Below are 18,742 nucleotides of genomic sequence, written 5' to 3' on the forward strand. Positions count from 1 at the left end.
TTTCCCACAGTCCATGTTTCACTAGCATGCAATTTTGTGCTTCAAACGTACATTCTCAGAAATATTTTCCTCAAATTAGGGCCTCTGTTTTATACTAGTAGACTTTGGCCAGGAATGCCCCCTTTTTTTTTTCAAATGCTAGTCTGCATTTGATGTCCTCCTCGCTCCGTCCGTCAATGGTTATTTCGCTGCCTACGTAGCAGAATTCCTTATCTTCGTCTACTTCGTGATGCTGAGTTTGTCGCTGTTCCCATTTCAGCTAGTTCCCATTACGTTCGTCTTTCTTCCATTTGCTCTCAAGCCATTTTCTGTACTCGCTAGACCGTTTATTCCATTCAACACTCATATAATTCTTCTTCACTTTCACTGAGGATAGCAAAGTCATCAGCGCGTCTTATCATTGATATCCTTTTACCATGAATTTTAATGCAACTCTTGAGCCTTTCTTTTATTTCCCGTCATTGATTCTTCGATGTATAGATTGAACAGTAGGAATGAAAGACTATGTCCTTTTCTTGCACCCTTTCTAATCGGAACGCTTCGTTCTTGGTCTGACACTCTTATTGTTCCCTCTTGGCTCTTGTACATATTGTATATTACCCGTCTTTCCCGATAGCTTATACCTATTTTTCTCAGAATTTCGAATACTTTTTCCACGTCGACAAGTCCTACGAATGTGTATTGATTTCTCTTTACTCTTGTTTCCATTATCATCCGCAATGTCAGAAATGGCTGCCTGGTGTCTTTACCTTTCCTAAACCCCGAACTGGTTCTCGTATAACGTATCCTCAATTTCTTTTCCATTCTTCTGTATATTATTTTTGTTGGCAACTTGCATGTGTGAGCTGTTAAGCAGATTATGCAACAATTCTCGCACTTTTCGTCCCTTCCAATCGTGGAATCGTGTGAATAACGTTTTTCAGAAAGTCAGATATTACGTCGCCATACCTTTACATTCTAAACACCAACGTGAACAGTCATTTTGTTACCCCTTCCCCCCATGATTTTAGAAATTCTGATGGAATGTTATCTGTCCCTTCTGCCTTATTCTATTTTAAGTCTTCCAAAAGTTTTACATTTTGATTCTAATACTGGATCCCCTATCTCTTCTATATCGACACCCTTATTATATACGGGAGACATCTGCACTTACTGAAGTAGCAGTTGAGGAGAAAATCTGTCATTTGTGTGTCACTTCCCGTGCTCGGTATGATATTTACTAATCTACTGTTCTAAGATTCGCAGAAGTGAAACAGTCATCAATCCGAATATTGTTTTAAATACCACATGGTCCTGCTGAAGGTGATATGCCGTTGCCTTCCTTCATTCTCTGAACTTATTATTTGTTTACCCAGCCGGTTATAAGGAGAGCCAACAGTTTAACGTGGATTCCAGTGGCAATGTAACTCGGAATTTTTCGCGTCAACGAACATTGCCAGTAGTGAAATAAGTGACAAGTGACAGGTATAAATCCTAGGAGGGTCCAGTGATCGAATCCGAGAGTTTTGGATTTGTAACCTGAGCCACCGAGACACTAAAATAGTGAAAAACCACGAGGCTTGTAGAGCGGTCGGACAGTAGCGAACACAAGAGACCGCCTGGACACTTCCGTTCGGTACGCAGCGAGCAGGTAGGCAGAGAGATAGACATTCGCAGTGGTCGGTGGCCGAACCGGCGTCCTTTGGTTGGGGCCTGCAACCCCGCCAACGCTGCAGCGCTTGAATATTGCATGAGCGCTGCCGTTCGATAGTCGGATGTGTAACCTCAACGCGATTTGTCCCCTTCCCCCTGCCCCAACCACCCACACGGCGCCGTCGCTTTTCCTGTAAAAATTTAGTATGCTGTTTAGTAACAAAAAACCGACAGAAAAATGTTTGTTTTATTTTTAATAACAGTGCTGTCGCGTCTCGCGTGCTCGTACCATTTTATGAGCTCGACAGGCGTTTGGAAAAACCACAGCTGAATAATATTGGCGCTTTTTTTCCTCGCCCCTCTTCGAATTTCCCTGAAGCTATTCCGATAGCGAAAGCACAACAGAAAGTCAGCTGCATACGCGACATAAAAAAGTTGACGTCCGGAAACCACTAATCGCTGGCATTTCTCTGAAAGTCTGAGACATTCGGAGATGAGTGGCATTAGATCGGCTCTGGGCACGAGGGCTTCATTGCCTTTCACAGCGGAGAATTTTTTGTGTTAATGTTGTATAGGTGTAAGTATTTGAGGAGGACATCAATAAGTACTCTTACCAAAGAGAGAAAGACAGCTGTGTCTTGGCTGCGGTTTCTGGACTGTTACGAAACAACACATCATCGCAGGCATAAATCATCAACGCTCAACTCTTTCATTAATACTTTTCGTGACGTCTTTTTATGATAAGAAGAGTGTTTTTAACTCAGCTAACACAGAACACTCTCTCTCTCCTTCCATCACTTCCATTCACGGCTCCACTCCATACAAATACTTTCAGAAAGGACTTCCTGACAAATCTACACTCGATGTTAACAAATTTCTCTTCTTCGGAAATGCTTTTCTTGCAATTGCCAGTCTACATTTCACATCCTCCCTACTTCGACCAGCATCAGTTGTTTCGCTCCCCAAACAGCAAAAGTCCTCTACTACTTTAAGTGTCTCGTTTTCTAATCTAATTCCCTCAGCATCACTTCATTTAATTCGACTACATTGCGTTATCCTCGTCTTGCTTTTGTTGATGTTTATCTTATATCCTCTTTTCAAGACACTGTCCATTCAGTTTAACTGCTCTTCCAAGTCCTTGGATGTTTCTTACGAATTACAATGTCATCAGCCAACCTAAAAGTTTATATTTCTTCCCCTTGAACTTTAATTCCTACTCCAATTTTTTTTCCTTCACTGCTTGCTCAATATACAGATTGAATAACATCGGGGATAGCCTACAACCCTGTCTCACTCCCTTCTCAACCATTACCCCCCCTTTCGTGCCCCTCGACTCTTATAACTGCCATTTGATTTCTACACAAATTGTATTTTAGCCCTGCCACCTCCAGAATTCGAAAGAGACCATTCCAGTCAACTTTGTCAAAAGTTTCTCTAAGTCTTCAAATGGTATAAACGTAGTTTTGTCTTTCTTTAATATATCTTCTATGAGAGGGCGTACGGTCAGGACTGCCTCTTGTGCTGCTACATTTCTCCTGAATCCAAAATGATCTTCCCCGAGATCGGCTTTTACCAGTTTTTCCATTTTTCTGTATAGGGTTCATGTTAGTATTTTGCAACCGTGACTAATTAAACTGATAGTTCGGTAATTTTCACATCTGTCGGCATCTGCTTTCTTTGGAATTGGAATTATGATATTCTTCTTGAAGTCAGAAAGTATTTCGCCTGGGCCGGCCGAAGTGGCCGTACGGTTAAAGGCGCTGCAGTCTGGAACCGCAGGACCGCTACGGTCGCAGGTTCGAATCCTGCCTCGGGCATGGATGTTTGTGATGTCCTTAGGTTAGTTAGGTTTAACTAGTTCTAAGTTCTAGGGGACTAATGACCTCAGCAGTTGAGTCCCATAGTGCTCAGAGCCATTTGAACCATTTATTTCGCCTGTCTCATACATCTTACTCACCAGTTGAAAGAGTTTTATCATGCCTGTCTCTCCCAAGGCTGTAAGTAGCTCTAACGGAATGTTGTCTACTCCTGGAGTCTTATTTCGACTTGTCTTTCAATGCTTTGTCAAATTCTTCACGCAGTACCGTATCTCCCATTTCATCTTAACCTACGTCCTCTTGCATTTCGATAATACTGCCCTTAAGTACATCTCTCTTGTACAAATCCTCTATATATTCCTTCTACCTTTCTTATTTCCGCCGGCCGTTGTGGCCGAGCGGTTCTAGGCACTTCGGTCTGGAACCGCGCGACCGCTACGGTCGCACGTTCGAATCCTGCCTCGGGCATGGATGTGTGTGATGTCCTTGGGTAAGTTAGGTTTAAGTAGTTCAAAGTTCTAGGGGACTGATGACCTCAGATGTTAAGTTCGATAGTGCTCAGACCAATTTGAGCCATTTTTTTCGTATTTCCCTTATTTGCTTAGCTTTGCTTTCCATCTGAGCTCTTGATATTCGTACAGGTGATTCTCTTTTCTCCAAAAGTCTCTTTACTTTTCCTGTAGGCAGCATCTATATTTTCCTAGTGATATATGTTTCTACATCCTTACATTTGCCCTCTAGTCACTCCTGCTTATTTAAAAACATACTTTTTAATAAAGTATTAAAGCATAAAACATACTGAAAGATGAACTACGCTTACTCTAGAATCTGTACCGAATTACAGTGTTGACCATAGCAACATAACTACACATCAGCATCATGTAGCTTATGAATATTCAAAGGTTGGTCAAAGCATGAATTTTATCGTTTAAAAATAACAAGGAGATAGCAACGATTTTGCTACGGTCAAAACTGCACTTAGATACAGATTCTATAGTATGCAAGGTTTACATTTTTTCTATGTTTATCCTTTAATACTTTTATAAAATCGAACACTGACGGAAAAAAATCGCATCACCAAAAAATAACTAATGTGGAATAATGAAATTTTGCGAGTACATTTGCCTAGGTAAAATATTTAAGTGATTAACACTGAAGGACCACAGATTAATGCAAGCGAGTGATAAGCCACTGCAAATGGGAAATGCGTGTACGCCGGCCTATGTGGCCGAGCGGTTCTAGGCGATTCAGTCTGGAACCGCGCGACCGCTACAGTCGCAGTTTCGAATCCTGCCTCGGGCATGGATGTGTGTGATGTCCTTAGGTTAGTTAGGTTTAAGTAGTTCTAAGTTCTAGGCGACTGATGACCTCAAAAGTTAAGTCGCATAGTGCTCAGAGCCATTTGAACCATTTGAAATACGGGTACATTAATAACTGGTGTAACCGCCAGAATGTTGCATGCAAGCATACAATCGTACATGCAGTTTGTTGTACAGATGCCAGATGTCAGTTTGTGGGATGGAGTTCCATGTTTGTTGCACCTGATCGGTCAATGAACGAACGATTAACGCTCGTTGTGAATGAGGCTGGAGTTGTCGTCCAATGAAGTCCCGTATGTGCTCGACTGGAGAGACATCTGCTGATCGAGCAGGCTGACACAACATGTCGACACTCTGTAGAGCATGTTGAGTTTCAACGGCGTATGTGGGCGAGCGTTATTTCGTTGGAAAACACCCCCTACAATGCTGTTCGTCATTGGCAGCACAACAGGTCAAATCACAGGACTGACGTACAAATTTGCACTCAGGGTGCTTGGAATAACCGCGAGAGTGATTCTGCTATCATATGAAATCGCGCCACAGGTGTAGGCCTAGTATGTCTAGAAGGCAGAGAGGCTGGGTGCAGGACCTTAACCAAAACACAACCATCACTGGCACCGAAGCAGAACCAGTTTTCATCAGACATTCACCTTGTCCATAAATGAGCATTGTCTTGACACCACAGAAGCCGCCAGCGGAATGCAGGCCACAGGGCGTGTGGCTAGGAGCTGTCCTTGAAATAACAGATTTGTAACAATCCGTTGTGCCACTGTGGTGTCAACTGCTGCTCAAATTGCTGCTGCAGATGCAGTATGTTGCGCCCAGGGCAATACGCCACACAAGATAGTGTTCCCACTTGGTACTGGCATCTGGCCATCCAGAGCCCGGTCTCCTTACGATCGTACATTCGTGTGAACACCGCTGCGAGCAATCATGTGCAGTGGCTCTATTCCTGCCAAGACTCTCTGCAGTATCGCAGAAGGGACCTCCAGCTTCTCGTAGGCCTATTACACGACCTCGCTGAAACTCAGAGAGGTGTTGATAATGGAGTCTTTGTCGTTCCAAGGTGTTCTTCACTAACATTAACCAACCACGTCCAGTCTCAAAGGTAACTAACGCTCACGACCGTTACAGCTTGTGTTTAAAGCAACCGTGTTTTGCATCCTCATAGTGACGGTGCTCATGAAGTTGGCGCGAAATTTGGAAAGATATCATGGTTCAGATGTGGAAACATGCTTACCAACTTTCGTTAATGTCACACAACTCCTTCTTCGTATTATGATTTTTTTCCGTCAGTGTATGTTTTTAAAGATCGTTAATTGCATTTTTTGGTGATTCTTTCTATAGATTTGACGATGGATGGTACTCAGCCGAAACCGACAATACACTACACTACTGGCCATTGAAATGGCTACACCTCGGAGATGACGTGCTACAGATGCGAAATTTAACCGACAGGATGAAGATGCTGTGATATGCAAATGATTAGCCTTTCAGACCATTCTCACAAGGCAGGCGCCGGTGGCGACACCTACAACGTGCTGACATGAGGAAAGATTTCCAACCGATTTCTCATACACAAACAGCAGTTGACCGGCGTTGCCTGGAGAAACGTTGTTGTGATGCCTCGTATGAGGAGGAGAAATGCGTACCATCAGGTTTCCGACTTTGGCAAAGGTCGGATTGTAGCCTATGGCGATTGCGGTTTATCGTATCGCGACATTGCTGCTCGCGGTGGTCGAGAGCCAATGAGTGTTAGCAGAATATGGAACCGGTCGGTTCAGGAGGGTAATATGGAACGCCGTGCTGGATCCCAACGGCCTCGTATCACTAGCAGTCGAGATGACAGGCATCTTATCCGCATGGCTGTAACGGATGGTGCAAATACGTCTCGATCCCTGAGTCAACAGATGGGGACGTTTGCAAGACAACAACCATCTCCACGAACAGTTCGACGACATTTGCAGCAGCATGGACTATCAGCTCGGAGACCATGGCTGCGGCTACCCTTGAAGCTGCATCACAGACAGGAGCGCCTGCGATGGTGTACTCTACGACGATCCTGGGTGCACGAATGGCAAAACGCTATTTTTTCGGATCAATCCAGGTTCTGTTTATAGCATCATGATGGTCGCATCCGCGTTTGGCGACATCGCGGTGAACGCACATTGGAAGCGGGTATTCGTCATCGCCATACTGGTGTATCACCCCGTGTGATGGTATGGGGTGCCATTGGTTACACGTCTCGGTCACGACTTGTTCGCATTGACGGCACTTTGAACAGTGGCCGTTACATTTCAGATGTGTTACGAACCGTGGCTGTACCCTTCATTCGATCCCTGCGAAACCCTACATTTCAGCAGGATAATGCACGGCCGCATATTACCGGTCCTGTACGGGTTTTTCTGGATACAGAAAATGTTCGACTGCTGTCCTGGCCAACACATTCTCCACATCTCACCAATTGAAAACGGCTGGTCAATGATGGCCGAGCAGCTGGCTCGTCACAATACGCCGGTCACAACTCTTGATGAACTGTGGTATCGTGGTGAAGCTACATGGGGAGCTGTACCTGTATACCCCATCCAAGCTCTGTTTGACTCAGTGCTGAGGCGTATCAAGGCCGTTATTATGGCAGAGGAGGTTGTTCTGGGTACTGATTTCTCAGGATCTACGCACCCAAACTGCGTGAAGATGTAATCACATGTCAGCTGTAGTATAATATATTTTTCCAATGAATACCCATTTATCATCTGCATTTCTACTTGGTGTAGCAATTTTAATGGTCAGTAGTGTATATTTCCTCGTGATCACGGTCATTAAAAATTGCATCAAGTAATACAGATCGATCTGTCTCTATCACTCGACGATGCCAGGTCTTACAAACCCTGTACAATTCAAAAACATTAAAGTTTGTACCTTGTACTTCTGAAAGTCAGGTTGGTCTCAGTCCACGAATGAAACGACGTGGCAGCGATAAGGAGTTATTCAGAAAAGTAGTGTGACTTCGTCAGGAGATGGTAGGGGTGGGGGAGAAGGACACAATGCCGACGTTTGCCCTGGGCTCCAGATATCCTATAGTTAGCGCCCCTTCCCCCACTCCCAGGAGAAATGCTCGGTGACACTGCGTGATTCGGACAGCCCGGTCGCTCAGCTACAGTAGCAGAAAACGTGACGTGATCCGGAAGACCTTGAGCCGCGGCGAACACAAGGCGTCCCGGCCGCCACCGGCTTCCGCGGCGCGACGCCGTCGTCTGCCGCGGCCCGTGGCGTGCGCGCCCGGACGACTCTGTCAGCTGTTGAGGCCCGGCACGCAAGGGCGCCGCCGCCGCCGCCGATTGTTTGCCCAAATTGGTCCAAATTGTTTGTGAAATTGGGGCAGCGAGCGGGAGGGGGAGGGGGAGGAAGCGCTGCCGGGGGTGGCGCGCCCGCCGGCCTAATGAAATGAAAGCGCCGGCCCGGGTCTCGCGTGCGACGCGGCCACAATAGCGTCGTGTGCCGGGCCACCTGCGCCCGCCACATGACGGCATTTGCAAGTGAAAAGCCGAGACAGCGGCGGCAGCCATTGACACACGTCACAAATCTGTCCGCCAGCACGAACTGCCCCGGGGCCGGCCTGGCCTCGACGCGCGGACCGCTACCGCTGCCACGGCACCGTGCCGCTGGTAAACTGCCGCGCCCTCACTCTCGCTCTCTAACAAAATTCAAGTTTTGAAGCGCCACTGGAATGTGCCAGCCTGTTGCTAATTGCACTAATTTCGTCTAGAAAATGGGGGTGACGACAACGGGTATTGTGCAACTGTTTACTGTATAGTGGTCAAAATACGAGGCGTGTTTTTTTAAGTAAGTACCGTTTTGAAATTAAAAAAAAGACGTGCTAGGATATCTCAATAATGTTGTTTTTACATGAAAGGATGTACCTTAATCTACGCACTGACGCCATTACAGTTTGATTCTTCCATGTTTACGTTGTGAACTGAGTGTTTAAGTACCGCGCGGGATTAGCAGAGCCGACAGCTGGCACGCTAGCTCAGCGTGTTCGGTCAGAGGGTTAGCAGCCCTCTGTAATAAAATAAACTGAGCTAATCGATCAACAACGAAATTAAACGGATGTCTTACGACGTCCGCCCCGAGCAGATGCAACAAACAAAAGCGAACAAAATGAGATTAAAAAAATAAAATAAAATAAGCGGTCTAGGCGCTGCAGTGAGGGACTGTGCGGCTGGTTCCGGTGGAGGTTCGAGTCCTCCCTCGGCCATGGGTGTGTGTGTTTGTCCTTAGGATAATTTAGGTTAAGTAGTGTGTAACCTTAGGGACTGATGACCTTAGCAGTTAAGTACCGTAAGTTTTCACACACTTTTTTTTTTTTGGTCTCTCTTGCCAATCCACAACATCTGTAGCACGTCATCTTCATGGTGCAGCAATTTTAATGGCCAGTAGTGTATATTCGAGTGTGGAGGCAACAAGGACAGCGTTTACACCCCAAGAATTTTGGTGTCCTAGGCCATCACCCTTAAAAAGGAGATTTGGTACCACCACCTTAATCAACGAGGTTTGGTCATGTTTTGTCGTGGAACCATGTGTGACCGGAGGGCACCCCTCGTGGGAGGTTGACTGGCTTGAGGCATCGGGACGACATCCTTGCACGCATTGGGGCTCCGTTTGGTGAACAGATTGGAGCGGAATTCACGCTGAAGGGTGAAAGTGCACGCCCCCATCGTCACAATATTGAGAATACCTCCCTATTGGAGCATACGAACAGTCGGATGGAATGGCCCTCGTATTCTCCGGATCTCAACTGCATAGAAAATGCAGGCGTCATTGTCCTATCCAGGCAGAGACCATATAGAGGCTGCTGCGGAGAAATGGAGCAATATCCTACAGGCTTATTTGGACAATTTGATGAGGGGTATGCCTAACCACATTCAAAAGAGCCTCCAGTTACGAGGAGGGTCAGTTGGTTCATAAACAATGTGCCATGCAAGATGACAGTGAGAAGAAACTGTAGTGTTTGCATTGGAATCTTTTGTAAGGTTTTGATTATTTTTTGTGTTTATTGAGTGGTTATGTGTTTACCTTTTTTATTTTCGTTTTCTTGTGACTGTATCTGACAGAGCAAAACCACTTCTCTTTTCTATTACGTCCAGTATTGACAAAAAAGAAATATGCAACATTTAGTTTGACCACTGTATAACTATGCCGTCTTTTTCGAAGGATTTGTTGTGTAAGATGCTTTTGGTACATTTGTCGCATTTGCGAGCTTTCGACAATAAACATTATCGTTTTCGTCCGGAAAGCAGCTGGTTATTGAAGGAGTAACAGAATTCCATACCGATAGCAGTTGTAGTGGACCATTAGACTGTACATACATATAGATGGCGCACGCCCCTATTTCTGTTGTACTGAAGTTTGAAACCAAGTAATGTGACGGGCTTCAAACAGACGACCTTCCGTCATTATGCAACCATGCGAAGTGGAGCCGACAGTTACAATTTTTCTCATTTATAGCTCAAATCAAGCACTGATATTAACAACTGAACGACTTGTATTTGTATTACACATGTATTAGTACAGTTTACCCAATTTCTCTGAAATTCTCAATATAAATGCGATGGTAGCGTTTTTACATTTGGGCAGGTGAAACCATAACAAAGAGATTGAAACATTGCGTTAACTTTTTATCTTCTTATACACGACAGAATTACAGTTGTTAAGGAAATTTCTGATTTTATTGCAGTGTGAGTCATTTAGTTCAACGCTTCCACAAAACAGAACACTAAATATCAGTTTGGCAGCAAGTATTTCTGATGAAAAAAAAAAAAAAAGTTCAAATGGCTCTGAGCACTATGGGACTTAACATCTATGGTCATCAGTCCCATAGAACTTAGAACTACTTAAACCTAACTAACCTAAGGACATCACAAACATCCATGCCCGAGGCAGGATTCGAACCTGCCACATCGGCCGGCTTTCTGATGAACAATGTAGTTAAATGTTTGCTTTTATAAGAAATGAAGTCCAAGTCCATCCATAATGTTCGGTTTTACACAAAATGAAAGTTTATATTTATGACTTAATGCAATACAGATAACGAAACTATATGAAGATAAAATACATAATCTGTCAGTAAAGTTTGGTTAAGGTGGAGACACTTGTAATGTATTAGGTATTAATGTTCTGCTTTATCAGAATATTCATAATTCATAGCATTTTAGAACTGGGTAGCAACATACATGCTAACTTTAATAACAAAATGTATTCGAAAATTTTGTTTTATTCTTAAAACAGCTTTACCTGTGCAACGGAATATTACTTCCTTTCTCATATCTTTCACTGCGACCAAATGATACACAAGATTCCACCATTGCAATAAAGAAACACTTACCGAAATTATTACAATTAAGATAATTTTAACAGTATGCCAGAAATCGTCTGATGATGGTTGCTGTCACTAGTCAGCCGAAGGACATGTTGGTTTCAAAATACTGACAGCGTACAAGGTCTATATCATCTATGGTCTAAGATGCAGCCGCATTTTAGACCATGGTACAGCCCACTGTGACCAGATATTACATTAGCGCCAACGATGAAACGTTAGTTGCAGCGTCTTTGTTTCCATCGCGGAATACAATCGTGTGGCAGTGCGGTCTGACCAAGATTTTCTGGAGTTTTCCCTTAGTGATCGGGCGAATGCGAGAGTTGGAAATCGACTACCGGAAATTCCCAATTAGCTGTGTGTAGCGGAATCTTACAGATGTAACAGATGCAGCCAAAGATTATTATACTGGCTCCAATGGGGAAACGTCACACGCAGCGTTTTTGGCTCCACCGCGATGTATAATAACGGAGATACAGTAAATACTCTGTACCGTTTCCTGGTGTCGGCTCGTTTCGCACTATGTAAGTGACTCCATTTAGCAGCCGGAAAAAATGTGGTACCTTCCGACCAGCGAGAAGCAGGTCTTATGGGATTGTTGCTCAGCTCAGTATCTCCAACGCGATGGGTATCTGCCTTCCACGACTACCATCTGATACATCCGAATGAAGCCCACTCGATAATACTTCATCCTGCGTTCCCCTTCTTTCCGTATCTTTTATACTCGAAGAACATAGCATGTTGAAAGTAGAGGACAGGAGAACAGGGTTTAACGTCTGGTCCACGATAAAATTACCATGACAGTCCATAGACTGGCAGTGGACATTGAAGGGATAATTAGTTGACCGTAGCATTTTCAAACTAACCGCTCTGGCAGTCGTGTGTTTTAAGAAACTAATGGAATACTTTGGTCTGGATAAGTGAAGAGGAATGTGAAACCGACTTTTCCAGAAAGAGACCTTGGGGTTATTCGTCGGTCCCTACGAGGAGATTCATCGTGCAAGTGGACTGTTAAAGCAGAACAAGAGGTTACACATAAGAATAAAATTGAGAAATTTAATCAGCCTTACAGTGCTTATAAACAAAGCCTATCCGAAGTCACAAAGAAGATAAAGGATTTTGAACTCACTAAAGATTGATGTCTGACACCATGGACTACGTTTCAGAGTCGAACAGCGACTGGAAATTTGAGCTGCTGCAAAGTAGCTTACTAGAATCTATGCTTAAGCCTAAGGACACGGTAGAGTCGAAACAAGAGCACTGACTATGTGTTTGTTCCAGGTGCAGGCTTAAATATGTTAAAAAATTACGCCACGGCAAATACCGGCTGCCTCAGGTAGTTTGTACTTGGTTGTGAAGTAAATGGATTGGCATTTGGTCGGCATAATTTTGATTTTCCAGATTTTGCGACAGTGAGTAATTTTATGCCACCCTGGATGTGACTTTCGGTGGATGATCACTGAGGTGACAGAAGTCGTGGGATAGCCATATGAACGTATACAGATGGCAGTATTATCACGTACACGAGGTATAAAAGAGCAGTGCATTGGCGGATCTGTCATTTGTACCTAGGTGACTCATGTGAAAAGGATTTCGACGTGACTATGGCCGCACAATGAGAATTAACAGACTTAGAATGCGGAATGATACTTGTAGCTAGAAGCATGGGACATTGTATTTCGCCGGCCGGTGTGGCCGAGCGGTTCTAGGCGCTTCAGCCTGGAACTGCGCGACCGTTACGGTCGCAGGTTTGAATCCTGCCTCGGGCATGTGATGATGTCCTTAGGTTAGTTAGGTTTAAGTAGTTCTAAGTTCTAGGGGACTGATGATCTCAGATGTTAAGTCCCATAGTGCTCAGAGCCATTTTTGAACATTGTGTTCCGGAAATTGTCAGGGAATTCAGTATTGCGAGATCCACAGGGACGAGAGTGTGCCGAGAATATTACATTCTAGGCATTGTCTCTCATGCAATGGTTGATGATATTCACTTAACGACCGAGAGCAGCGGCGTTGCGTAGAGTTATCAGTGCTAACAGACGAGCAACGCTGGGTGAAATAACGGCAGAAATCAATGTGGGAGTTACGAAGAACCTGTCCGTTAGGTCAGTATTGTGAAATTTGGCGTTAATTGGCTATGGCAGAAGACGGCCGACGCGAGTACAATTGCTAACAACACGATATCATCGGCAGCGCCTCTCCTGGGTTCGTGATCATATCGATTGGACTCTAGACGACTGAAAGACCATGGCCCGATTTCAGCTGGTAAGAGGTGATGGGAAGGTTCGAGCGTGGCGCAAACCCGACGAAGCCAAGGTCCCAAGTTGCCAGCAAGGCACTGAGCAAGCTGGTGGTGGCTCCATGTGGTGTGGGCTGTCCTCTGGTAAAACTGAAGCGATCATTGGATGGAAATGTCTATGACTACTTGGAGACCATTTGCAGCCATTCGTGGACTTCATGTTCCCAAACAACGACAGAATTTTTATGGATGACAATGGTCCATGTCACTGGACCAAAATTATTCGTTCTCGACATGAACCCCATCGAACACTTGCAGGAGATTATCGAGAGGTCAGTTTGTGCACAAAATCTTGAACCGCCAACATTTCCGCAATTAGCGACGGCTTTAGAGGCACCATGGCTCATTATTTCTACAGTGCACTTCCAGTGACTTGTTGAGACCATGGAACTTCGAGTTGCTGCATTACGCCTGAAGAAAGGAGGTCCGACACGATATTAGGAGGTATTCCATTACTTTTGTCGCCTCAGTGTGCATTGCAGTGTCGTTGAAGTAGAGTGCCATTTCACCGACGACCTGTTCAGGCATATCGATCGTGTAAACAGTGTACACAAGAGACGCACCTTGTAGTGCTCTTGCTTCCGATGGCCGTGTCTGACTGGGACGAATACTATTTCTTACAAAGAAGCGCCGCTTCGTGAGAAAGGAGCTGATAATCATTATGCACTCTGGGCACCGAAGCTAACCTGGTATCTAAATGAGATCATCATGACAGACTCGATCAGAACCTTTTTCTATGCATCGGAATACTGCTCCTGTTGGTTCTCCATTTGCCCTGGCCAGACAAATATGCTCAGCCAAGCGCAGGGACTGCTGTAGAACGCTCAGTCCGGAAACCAAACTGCTCGGCTGTTAGGATGTTGGTGTCTCAGAGGACTTAGAGGAAGAGGTAAAGATTATGTTCGAGAAGTTTGCTAAGGTTTATTATTAGGCAGACAGGACGGCAGTTTTCCGACATGAATAGCTTTTTGATAGTTTTCGGAAGAGTGATAAACTTCTTAGTTTCCCAAGCCTAGCACTCGCTTGCAAAAAAATGGTTCAAATGGCTCTGAGCACTATGGGACTTAACATCTATGGTCATCAGTCCCCTAGAACTTATATATACTTAAATCTAACTAACCTAAGGACATCACACACATCCACGCCCGAGGCAGGATTCGAACCTGCGACCGTAGACTCGCTTGCACCCGGCCCTGTGGCCGAGCGGTTCTAGGTGCTTCAGTCTGGAACCGGGCTGCTGGTTCGAATCCTGCCTCGGGCATGGATGTGTGTGATGTCCTTAGGTTACTTAGGTTTAAGTAGTTCTAAGTCTAGGGGACTGATGACCTCAGATGTTAAGTCCCATAGGGCTCAGAGCCATTTGAACCATCTGAACTCGCTAGGAAAGGGGATACGGAAACACCTGCAGTGGTAAAGCACACCTGTTCGGGAGGAAGTAACAGCTCGGTACTAACTCAAGTCTCGCATAAGGTATAACTTAAGCAAAAGCCTAAAAACGATAGCAAGAGGTAGTTATATGATCCTCACCTACAAATCCCTCATCCGCCCGATTCTAACTTACGTCAAAGCTACCCGGATCTCCACGTCCATTAAATTCTGCAGATACTACATATGCAGAGTGTTTCACAATTCCTATCACAGGGTTCTGGGGGATGTAGGGAGGAATTAGTAAAGAAAGTTTTATAATTCTCGAATAATTTAATCTAGCCACAAAATATTATATGTTTGGAAGCCGGGATGAGAATGGTCATGCGGAAGCTGCTTTAGACTTTCTACGAATAAGAACATGAAGTCAAGGAAGTTTTCATGTTTTGGAGAATCAATGGTGCAAGTGAAAGAAAACTTCAGAACAAAGATAACAGAGCAAAGCAGACAGGTACAAACATCGAACGCGGATGACTACATAGCTCTTCTGACCAAATCTAGTCTGCTTCTGTTAATGTGACCATACGAACTGTTTACAGTACATCAAATTTTTACAGTACATAAAAATTAGGACGAAGGTGAGGAAGAGGACTTGAGCAAATGAAGTGCAAATAATTATATAAAATGAGTACGACAAGGAATAATATTTTCCGTTTTGCAGCGAAGTCCACGAGAGTGATACGGACATGACGTCGCAAGATACTTATGACTGAGCTGAACTAGAGGAACATATGATAAAACGTATAGTTTCTAATAAACCACTTAGTATCAAAATGAAGCACTTATGCTAAAACTGTCGGTGAGCAGTTCGTCTGTATTAAAATTGAGATGTTACAGTAATTCTCACTACGGAAATGCAGTCCATTTGAAGGATAAAATGAGCAGATGCCTAACGCACATGTTTGGAATGATTTAGAATACGTAACTTCTAAGAACAGTGCAGGATGGGGCCTAGGATAATTAAGTGAACTACGCAGAAAAACACGCGAGCATCTGGTAATGGCATGCGACGTGCGTCACATCTGGCAATACCTATTCTGCTAAACTACGATCATAGCTCTCAGACGTCACAGTAAGCAAGTCTTTCCTAAAGGTTTCTCCCGACGTCTTGGAATGGACATTAAAGCGCTTCGCGAAACCTGAACTCGCTTGGTCATGTAGCAGCTGTTTACATGTTGCCCATAGTACCGTTACCTAACGAAACCAGTCACCTAAAACTGAAACGCGTATGCTGTGTCTAAATGTAAACGTATATAATATACAAATAATTAGCAACACCGCTCCATGTGTTTCCGTGGTGTAGTGGTTATCACATCCGCCTAACACGCGGAAGGTCCCCGGTTCGATCCCGGGCGGAAACATAATTTTTAATCAATGGAAGATAGATCCTCGTTGGGCAAAGAATTCGCCTGTTGGCTTGCTGATCCCAATTCCATTGTAGACATTACAGTTTCAGTTAGATAGCAAATGTATGCGTCCTTTTATGTATTGCCACAAAGCCAAACATGACGGATAGTACAACAAATTACGACTGTTTTATGTAATGCTGATAACATGAGAACAGTAAAGAGTTGTATGCGAATGGAAAGACATGTTATTTTTGTGTCCGACCTATCATATTAAAAAAAATTATATTTTACTAATTCAGTCTGCAAACATCGTACAAACATATATGCACATCGGAGAAACTTCTGCGTGCAGTAAATTAATATCTGCAGTGTACTAATGGGAGCTGTTATTCATCTGACTGGGAGATTTAGATGCATAGAAATCCGAAGTACGTGGTGGGTATGATACATAATTGTAACTCGTACAATACAATGAATCAAGTGTAAACTTTCAGAGATAGCTTCTGAGTGTTTTGGTATAATGGATCCACGATCTATGACGGCTCGTCACAGAGTAATAATGCAATAATGATTTATTCGATTTGCTACGTCAGTCACCCTTGTTCCTGCAAAAATACCTTTATAACCCTGGAGAAGCGTGTAATATTCAATAGCCAAAACGTATCACACTCAACACAGAGTAATGCAATAACTCTCAGACTAAACACTGTAGTATGATGTGGTTGCCGTCGGTGTGGGAACATCTTAACATAGCGTCGTTGGGTCGCTTTTCCATTGGATTCAGTGAACCCAGGTACGAGGTGCGTATCTGCCAACTCTTTGTCGGTAAACCTGTTCATAGCAGTGCTGTGGATCGCTGTTAACGCAGAACTGACTCTGACGGAAAACGAATCCCCAGACAGAACCGATCAGTACTGAATGTAAACTTCAGGGCAACGAGTTCAAGAAGACATTACTGTTGTCAAGAGAAGGTACGGTGAGTGAATGGAAACAAGACACACACGTCTACCGTCGACATTTGCACTGTTGTAACTATTTTCAGTGCATTACAGAAATAAATCTATCTGGGGCAAGAAACAAACCCAACTGCAATAACTTGGTAACCAGCCGGAGGAGCCTGTCCGATCCTTATATCAAAATATTCAGAAGGTATCTGTGAACAACCTCTGCAAGTTTGTCAGTTCACCTTGTGTATATCGAGGTGACAGAAGTAATGGGATAGCAAATAAGCACATATACAGATGGCGGTAATACCGCGTTCACAAAGCATAAAAGGGCAGTGCATAGGCGGAGTTGTCATTTGTACTCAGCTTAAGTCGTGTGAGGTTTTACATCATGCTTATGGTCGCAAGACTGGTATTAGCAGACTCTGAACGCAGAATGCTAGGTGCAGTTAGACGCATAGGATGTTCCATTTCGGAAATCCTTAGGGAATTCGATATCCCGAGATCTACAGTGTTGAGAGTGTGCCGAGACTACCACATTTCAGGCATAACCTCTCACAATGGACAACGACCGAGAACAGCGACGTTTGCATTGAGTTTTCAGTGCTAACAGACAAGCGACACTGCGTGAAATAACAGCAGAAATCAATGAGGGAGATACGGCTAATTTATCTTTAAGGATAGTGCGGCGAAATTTGGCACGACATCGCCTGCCTCTCCTGTGCTCGAGATCATATCGAAGCCATGGAACCAAGTTGTCAACAAGACACTGTGAAAACTGGTCATGGCTCCATAATGGTATGGGTTGTGCCTACGTGGAATGGATTGCGTCCTCTGGTTATGTTCGGCTGGAGACCATTTCCAGCCTTTCATGAACTTCATGTTCCCAACACCGACGGGAATTTTATGGATGACAATATGCCACGTCACAGGGCCAGAACTGTTCGCGACTGCTTTGAAGGACACTGTGGACAGTTCGTGCGAATGATTTAGCCACCCACATCGCCCGACATGAATCCCATCGAACATTTATGGGACATGATCGAGGAGTCAGTTCGTGCGCAAAATCCGGCAGCGAAACAGTTTCACAATTATGGACGGCTATAGAGGGATCATGGCTCAATATTTATGCAGGGGAGTTCCGACTAGTTGAGTCCATATCACGTCGAATTGTTGCACTACGCCGGGCAAAAGGAGGTCCGATACGATCCCATGGATTTCGTTAACGCAGCGTATGTCATTGACAGTGGGAAGTTCTAAAAGCGCATATGCGATGGCTGATACTTCGAAGCTTACTACCTTACGTATTATTTCGTATTTCAGTTACTCATCTCACTATTGAAGTCGCTCTGAAATAGGAAATTCTTGTATTTTTCTTACTGGACGAAATTCAACTACGGCTGAAGGAAGGGTCCGTACCTATTTAGGAATGTTGCGAGAATCAGTAGGCTTTCAGTATTTACATAATATCGGGTGACCACTATTCTCATTTGCCATTATTTTTGTTACCTGGCTGTTGCAACATATGAAAGCAGGAATTCAGTCGCAGGTGGTGGAAAAAGAGCGCATATTTTTTTATTTTTT

The 18,742-nt window shown here is 44.2% G+C and overlaps 1 protein-coding gene and 1 non-coding gene across 2 annotated transcripts in view; one reads left to right on the forward strand and one right to left on the reverse strand.

Moving 5' to 3' along the window:
• Window positions 1-7,918: 7,918 nt before the first annotated feature.
• The window catches only part of LOC124775207, a 183,844-nt gene continuing 173,020 nt past the window's right edge, over window positions 7,919-18,742 (reverse strand). Inside the window, exon 4 of the mRNA XM_047250045.1 lies at window positions 7,919-8,430. Within this exon, the coding sequence (XP_047106001.1) occupies window positions 7,919-8,430 (512 nt within the window). The remainder of the gene's footprint in view (window positions 8,431-18,742) is intronic.
• Trnav-aac lies at window positions 16,154-16,226 on the forward strand. Its single transcript has one exon. It is a non-coding gene; the product is annotated as a tRNA-Val (tRNA).

Source organism: Schistocerca piceifrons, chromosome 2, assembly GCF_021461385.2.
Source record: "Schistocerca piceifrons isolate TAMUIC-IGC-003096 chromosome 2, iqSchPice1.1, whole genome shotgun sequence".
NCBI lineage: Eukaryota > Metazoa > Arthropoda > Insecta > Orthoptera > Acrididae > Schistocerca > Schistocerca piceifrons.